The 8,139-nt window shown below is 51.3% G+C and overlaps 1 protein-coding gene across 2 annotated transcripts; it reads right to left on the bottom strand.

Moving 5' to 3' along the window:
• Positions 1 to 4,240: 4,240 nt before the first annotated feature.
• Positions 4,241 to 6,467, bottom strand: FGFBP3 (fibroblast growth factor binding protein 3). Of its 2 annotated transcripts, none has more exons than XM_051823408.3 (2): positions 6,305 to 6,467; positions 4,241 to 6,108 (listed from the first exon to the last, which is right to left on the bottom strand). In XM_051823408.3, the coding sequence occupies exon 2, from the start codon at positions 5,867 to 5,869 to the stop codon at positions 5,108 to 5,110; it is 762 nt and encodes a 253-aa protein (XP_051679368.3). In that variant the 5' UTR covers positions 5,870 to 6,108; positions 6,305 to 6,467; the 3' UTR covers positions 4,241 to 5,107. The 2 variants fall into 2 exon arrangements, with proteins under 2 accessions (XP_051679368.3, XP_017203905.4); XM_017348416.4 differs by having other exon boundaries at positions 4,241 to 5,968.
• Positions 6,468 to 8,139: the final 1,672 nt, after the last annotated feature.

The raw sequence follows: 8,139 nt of genomic DNA, 5'->3' as shown, positions 1-8,139 counted from the left end.
ATGAGAGGGACAACACTTGAGCTAAGTTCATCAAAGCCCTGCAGCTGTAGGCACTGGAAAACTCTTCTTTGGAGTTGTAAGAAAGCCGTGGAGCTGGGAGGTCAGCTGTGGTTCCCTAGCCTCCAATACCACCTATGAACTCTGGACAGCAACATCCTCATCTCCTTTCAAGTCTTCCACAATGAAGATCTCACAGCCCCCTGCCAATACTGTACATCACACTCTTTATCCTATAATTCTCTCTCCTACAGCCACATACTTCATGCTCATTTCTTTGTATGCTCTTCTCCGCTGGGGTGGAGAGTTGCTGATTACCGTTTTGTGTGAGTGTCCTTTAAGATGGAAAGCAGGCATGGTAGTCACAGCACTTGCCTCGTTGGTTGGGATGCCTGTATTCTTTATCAGAGAGCCTGGGATCCCATATCAGAGTGGCTGGGTTTGAGCCCCAGGCTCTGCTTGCAATTCCAGCCTCCTGCTAATGGACACCTTAGAAGGCAGCAGAAGATGACTCAAGGACTGGGTTCCCTGCCTCTCATGTAGGAGACCCAGATGGAGTTCCAGGCTCCAGGTTTTGACCTAAAGTAGCACTGGCTGTTGCATGTATTTGGGATGTGATGGGGGAGTGCTCTCTCCATCTCTCTGCCTTTCAAATGAATAAAAATAATTTTTAAAAAATACTAGGGGCCGGCGCCGCGGCTCACTAGGCTAATCCTCCGCCTAGCGGCGCCGGCACACCGGGTTCTAGTCCCGGTCGGGGCGCCGGATTCTGTCCTGGTTGCCCCTCTTCCAGGCCAGCTCTCTGCTGTGGCCCGGGAGTGCAGTGGAGGATGGCCCAGGTGCTTGGGTCCTGCACCCCATGGGAGACCAGGAAAAAGCACCTGGCTCCTGGCTCCTGCCATCGGATCAGCGCGGTGCGCCGGCCGCGGCGGCCATTGGAGGGTGAACCAACGGCAAAGGAAGACCTTTCTCTCTGTCTCTCTCTCTCACTGTCCACTCTGCCTGTCAAAAAAAAAAAAAAAAAAATACTAGGGACTGGCGCTGTGTCATAGCAGGTAAAGCTGCTCCCTGTAGTGCTGGCATACCATAAGAGTGCCGGTTTGAGTCCTGGATGCTCCACTTCCAATCTAGCTCTCTGCTATGCCCTGGGAAAGCAGAGGAAGATGGCCCAAGTGCTTGGACCCCTGCACCCACGTGGGAGACCCAGAAGAAGCTCCTGGCTCTTGGCTTCAGATTGGAACAGCTCCGACTGTTGCAGCCGTTTGGGGAGTGAACCAGGGGATGGAAGACTCTCTCTCCCTCTCTCCCTCTCTCCCTCTCTATAAGTCTGCATTTCAAATAAGTAAATAAATCTTTAAAAATAGAAGGGGAGGAAAGATGTCACCACACCCTCTCTACCTGGAGTTGTCTCTAACATTCCTTCCAAGGCCAGCCACCTGAAATCGCAATGGCAGCAAAGCTGGGGTCCAGAACTGGCAACGGCCAAAAATCCAACATGGTTGCTGACTCCATCCCCACAATGACATACGGCCTATTGTAAACATCATTATTACAAAACTACCATGGCTGCCATCACGAACCTGACACCATGACATTTCTGAGACTTCCAAAAAGGGCCAGAAAAGCAGTGGTCACCAAATTCCTGGAGGCCTCTGTCCTCCTTCCTACTTCAGAGAGGCTGAGCCTGTCCTCTCCCAGTTTCATGCTTGTCTTTCCAAACCTATCCTTCCAAAGCTTCCCAGATGCCCACGAACCAAAAATCCATCCTTCCTTCCTTCCTTCCTTCCTTCCTTCCTTCCTTCCTTCCTTCCTTCCTTCCTTTCATTTCTCTTTTCCTCTTTGTTCCCTCCTTCCTTCCTTCCTTTTTCTTTCCCTCTATTGATTTCCTTGAACATCACACTTGGCTTCCTCTGAATGTCTTCCAAGTCTGTGATCTTTCTTGGGTTATCACATGTGGTTCTGTATAATACATTGCCACTTGTTGATAGTCACATCTTATCTCTAGGTAAAACTATGTGTAGGATTCAAGAATACTGGCAGCATATTCTAGGGACTTTAGATGAACTCAGTCTAATTCCCGTCAATGTTCAGACTTGGAGACGCTGGGACTTAGCCACGGTCACTTAGGAACCAGTGGTAGGACCTATCCCTGTCCCTTCCACTGCAAGCAGCGTGCTCCAGTCAGCATCTCTTTGTTCCTGAGACTGAGTCTTGGTACAGCTCTTCTTGAAAGGGAGAAGAAGCCATAGCAACCAGCATTGTGTGCTTGAACCTGTAGGGAAATTCTTTCACTGAGACAATGTCATCAGACTCACTACCAAAGGCCATACTGGAGGGAACTGTCAGTTGTCATGTGCGGAGAGATGAAACCACCATTCTACTCCTGGTTCTAGGCAGTGCAGTTTCATCTCCAATACCTCTTCCTCATGACACACACATTTTGTTAGGCTTTTGATCCATATCTCTAGGAAGTAGGCTACAGGTGCTCTGAGCTTCTTCTTGGCCAAGCTCAATTCTTTAAAAATTTTGAGAGGCAGAGTGACACACAGGTAAACAAATAGAAATACAGAGCTTTCATGTGCTGGTTCACTCCCCAAATATCCACAATGGCAGAGGGTGGGCATTGTGTGTGGCAGCTAGGAACTCCATCCAGGTCTCCCATGTGGGTAGTAGGAGTGCAATTACTTGAGCTAACACTGCTGCCTCCCAGGGTCTGCATTAGCAGAAAGCTGGAATCAGGAACCAAAGGCAAACATCAAAACCAGGAACTCCGATGGAGGACCCAGCTACTTAACCAGCCAAACATCTGCCCAACCAAGATGAATTTTATCTAACAGTCGCTGTAACTCAGAATATGACCTCAGATACCTGGCCTGAAATCATGTTCAATCTGAATGTTTCGATGATTGTGTGAATGCAGAAATATAGTGAATATGTGTAAAAGATCCTACATTTCAAAGAAGGAAACAGCAGATGATCAGCACCTCTAAGACTGCTCCAGTTACCACTACTTTAAGATGGGAGAGGGCGAGAAGAGCAGTTGGTTAACGAAAAGGTAGGAAATGTGTGCCTGAGGTGGCTCAGCTCTCTAGTGGGCCCAAATTAATAAAGTCGGTTCATCAGGTGTGCAGCAGCAGTGAAGAACTCCAGAGAACTTACCCAATCCCATGGGAGGCAGCCAGCAGCAGGCAGTTGTCGCTATGTCAGTAAGTGGATCATACTGCCAGTTCTTCTAATTTTTTTTTTTTTTTTTGACAGGCAGAGTGGACAGTGAGAGAGAGAGAGACAGAGAGAAAGGTCTTCCTTTGCCGTTGGTTCACCCTCCAATGGCCGCCGCGGCCGGCGCACCGCGCTGATCTGATGGCAGGAGCCAGGTACTTATCCTGGTCTCCCATGGGGTGCAGGGCCCAAGCACTTGGGCCATCCTCCACTGCACTCCCTGGCCACAGCAGAGAGCTGGCCTGGAAGAGGGGCAACTGGGACAGAATCCGGCGCCCCGACCGGGACTAGAACCCCGGCGCCGCAAGGCGGAGGATTAGCCTAGTGAGCCGTGGCGCCAGCAGTTCTTCTAATTTCTTAAAAGAACCAGAAATCTGGATTTTTATGTGCTATTGCCTAATTTTTATTCATTTTAATCTATTTTCCTTTTTTATATATATTTGAAAGGCAGAGGGAGTCAGAAACAGAGAGCTCTTCCATCCACTGGTTCACTTCCCAAATGCCCATAACTGCCAGGGCTGGGCCAAGCCAAAGCAGGGAGCTTAGGACTCCATCTGGGACTCTCCTATGGGTGGCAGGGACCCAAGTACTTGAACCATTACCTGCTGCCTCCCAGGGTGCACATTAGCAGGAACCTGGAGTCAGAAGCAGAGTAGAATCAAACCCAGGCCCTCTGACATAGAATGTGCGTGTCTTAAGCAGCATCTTAGCTGCTGCTGAAATGCCTGCACCAATTATGTAATTTTAAAATGCTGATATCTAATGCAAACTGTAGAGGTGGGTGCCAGGGGCAGTGGGGAGGGGAGGTAGAGGAGAAGGAATGAAGGGAAGCAGAGGAGAGGAGAGGAAAAAAGGAGAGCCGGGTGCAGGTCACACAGAACAGTGATGGGCCCTCACGGCTGGACTGGTCCACACAGAGTTCTGAGGCCTCGTCTTTTCCCAACAATTCAAACTGTATCTAAGAATTCAGTTCAGGATGTCTTTGGAAATAGATCGAATGCAGACAGAATTTCAGTAAATCTGGCCATACAGTTTTTATTGAGCACCTAACATATGCAAAGTCTGTCATTGCATCACATTAAAAATGAAATTAATTAATTACATGAATCCAAAAGATACAATTTTCCTAAAGGTGGAAGTAACTCTGAGATGCACACTTACATTTTAGGTGTTCTTAAACACTTGGTCAAATACAAACAGAATTGCTTGTTAACAACAACAAGCTATGGGTACACTCAACTTCTATGATTTCCTTCTGAATTTAGAAGGTTATGGGGAAAGTTCCGGAACATTAAGCATCATTGGGTTAAAAAGTAACATTTTTTCAAAGAACAGAGAGACAGCCCTATGAAAACCCTTGGAGCCAGTTTTTCCCCATGAGGCTTCTCATAGAGAGATCATCTCTGACACCAGGCATCACCCAAGTTCGTACCAATTCAGAAAGGCAAAAGTCGGTAATCTTGTCAACCGATGGAGTGAGAAGGTTGTCACCTGCTCCTGTTACAACCTCATATAAACGTGTTCAACAAAATACATTCCATCCTGCTTCGGGCGCAAGCTTCCCACCACTTTAATGACTATTTCCCACACACCCCCAACCTTATTTTTCGCCTCTCTCGGTACCTACCTCTCTCCCTAGCCTACAGTTTTTGCATCCTTAAGGTACTGTTTCTGTGCCCACTGTTTTTTCTGTCCTTAATCAGGTCCGAGACTTCAGAAACTTCAATTTCTCTGCTGGCCCGGAGAGGCACCCCCGCCCCGTTCCAGAACCCGGCTTCCTCCCCTCTAACTCGAGATCCCTCGGTCTACGACGGCCCTGGCTACCCCGCCCCTGCTCCTGCACTTGACCTCCCCCCACCCGACCCCCGCACCTCTCCCCAGGCCCGCAGCCTCAGCCGTTCCAGAAATTGACAAAGAAGTTACAGAGCGAGTGCCACTTCTCCGCGCAGTAGGTCTCCGTGAGCTCCGCGTTCTCGCTCAGCCCGTCGGAGTCGGGGCCGGTCCCCGTGGGGCGCTCGTCACGGGGGACCGAGACCACCTTCTTCTTGCCCGCTTTGCTCTTCTTCTCGGGGGGCTTTTCTTTGGAGGGCGCACTCGGGGAAGGTGGGACCCCCGCGGCCGGGCCGCGCGCTGGATCCCGGGGCCGCCCCCGGCTCCTGGCCCGCGGTCTGGGCTCCCCAGCGCTGCCCGCGACAGTGGGCCCGGCGGGCGCAGACACGCCGGCTACGAGGCGCAGCTCGGCGCCGTGGCCCTTTTTGCCGGCGCACAGGCGGGCGCGCAGCGGCGCGGCGTCCTGGCAGGGCCGCGGCTTCTTGCGCAGCGCGCCCAGCACCTGCTTCCAATAGTGCGCGCGGCGGGCGGCGTAGGCAGCGCAGCGCTCTGGCTCGCCGCGGTAGGCGCACTGCTGGAACGCCCCGTCCGGGCTCCGGCAGCGCAGCGCCAGCTCGCTGCCCGCCGCGGCCCCCGAGGCCGGTTGCTGGAGCTGCCAGCTGCACGCGTGCTGCTCGGGGCTGACGAAGCGACCCGAGGAGCCCAGCGCCGGGCCGCCCGCCGCCCCCTTGTCCCTGTGGGCGGCCACGAGGAGGCAGCCGGCCAACAGCAGCAGCAGCAGCAGGAGCAGCGAGAGCGACGCTCGTAATCCCGGAGGACTCATGGCCCGCGGTGTCCGCGCTGGTGTCGGCGTTCCGCTCTCCTAGGACCCCTGGGCGCTTCTTTCGTGGAGGCAGGGCCAGGCGAGAAGCATCCCCCGGATCTGCGGACCGAGGCAGAGACCGCTAGTGACTGAGCCAGGCGCAGCCCTTCGTCCAGGCACATGCACCTGCCAGCTGCCCCTGCCCAGACTTTCGGAAGCCGGTGGGAAGCAGCTAGCGACGACCCCTCTGAAGACCTTTCCTGGGGAAACCAGTTAGCAGTCAAATATAATCACTTTGCAACCATTTGTGCATTGCACCATGTGCAAATTTAATACCTGATTATTTCCCCCTCCAGCTCTGCCTCCCCTTTCCCCTTCCCCACTCTCCAATAAACTGTCTCAAAATCATTTCCGATGATGGCTCGGCAGCGTGCCCTTGGATTACTCGGAACTTACCGAGCTCTCGGAGAGGTGACGGAGCCTTATTGGGGCGGCGAGGCGGAGGGGGCAGTCTGGTCGGGCCGGCTCCCTGGGAATGAGCTTGTTATCGGTGGGCAGAAGGGGCCGCCCCCGACGCCCCGCCCAGACTTCTCTCGCCCTGGAGCAGTCGCACCGCCTGGACACCCGCCCCGCGCGGCGAAGCCGACGGACGGAAGCGACTCTGGAGCGTGAGGTAGAAAGCTTGTGTTTCTGTTAATGTTTAAAGTAATCATGGAGAATTACACAAACCGTGCCTGCTTTTCCTTCTATGTATTCAATCATCGAAAATAAGTTAAAACAGAAAGATATAAACTTCAAGTTAGGTAAAACATTCCAAAGCAGGCACTATTTGCACAATTACATTATTTACAGTTTTACATTTTTTATGTTACTCTGAGCCCTGAATATTCCTGTCATTTTTGGTGGTCTCGCCTATCCTAACAACTTAATCTTAATCCTAATAATTTATTACTAATAAAAATAAAGAGTCCTAGTTTATCTTTTCAAGATTTACTTACTTATTTGAAAGGCAGAGTTAGTAGGGGTGGGAGGGGAGAGAGAGAGAGATAACACTCCCATTTGCTGGTTCACTCCCCAGGCAACAGCTGGAGCTGGACCCATCCAAAACCAGGAGCCAGGAACTTCTTCCTGGTGTCCCAGGTGAGTGCAGGGGCCCAAGCACTTGGGCCATCATCTCCTGCTTTCCCAGGTACATTAGCAGGGAGCTGACTTGGAAATGGAGAGCTGGGACTGGAACTGACGCCCATATGGGATACCTGAACTGCAGGTGGTGGCTTTACCCCTATACCACAGCTCCAGCCCCTATTTTTTTTTTAAGATTTATTTATTGATTTATTTGAAAGAGTTACACACAGAGAGAAGGAGAGAGAGAGAAATCTTCCATCCGCTGGTTCACTCCCCAATTGGCCACAAGGGCTGGGGCTGTGCTGATCCAAAGCCAGGAGCCTTGAGCTTCTTCCAGGTCTCCCACGTGGGTGCAGGGGCCCAAGGACTTGGGCCATTTTCTACTGCTTTCCCAGGCCATAGCAGAGAGCTGGATAAGAAGTGGAGCAGCCGGGACTAGAACTGGTGCCCATATGGGATGCCAGCACTGGAGGCAGCAGCTTTATCTGCTACACCAACCGGCCGGCCCACTCCAGTCCCTATTTTAAATATTCTGTAGTGTCCAGCTGTTCACCTAGGGTGTACACTGGGCTTTTGATTATTTACAAGTATTGCATCAATTACAAATGTCTTTCAAAGTTAGAAATTTTTGAAATTTTTTGCAAAATAGCTGAAAAATAATATCAATTGGAATAGTATAACCTTTTTTTATTTGACAGGTAGAGTTATAGACAGTGAGAAAGAGAGAGAGAAAGGTCTTCCGTTGGTTCACCCCCTAAATGGCCGCCAAGGCCGGCATTGTGCCAATCCGAAGCCAGGAGCCAGGTGCTTCCTCCTGGTCTCCCAATGCGGGTGCAGGGGCCCAAGCATTTGGGCCATCCTCCACTGCCCTCCAGGGCCACAGCAGAGAGCTGGACTGGAAGAGGAGCAACCGGGACTAGAACCTGGTGCCCATGTGGGATGCCGGCACCACAGGCGGAGGAATAACCAAGTGAGGCACAGTGCCAGCCTTGGATAGTATAACATTTAAAAATTAATGTGCTCTTGAATCAAAAATTTTACATTTAAGTAACGCTTATTTTTAAACTTCAGGATTTTTTTTTTTTTTTTGACAGAGCTATAGACAGTGAGAGAGACAGAGAGAAAGGTATTCCTTCTATTGGTTCACTCCCCAAACGGCCGCTACG

Source organism: Oryctolagus cuniculus, chromosome 15 (genome assembly GCF_051225735.1).
Source record: "Oryctolagus cuniculus isolate XC-2025 breed Fujian yellow rabbit chromosome 15, ASM5122573v1, whole genome shotgun sequence".
NCBI lineage: Eukaryota > Metazoa > Chordata > Mammalia > Lagomorpha > Leporidae > Oryctolagus > Oryctolagus cuniculus.
Note: the sequence above shows the minus strand (reverse complement) of the source record. Positions and strands in the feature narration are given on the sequence as shown.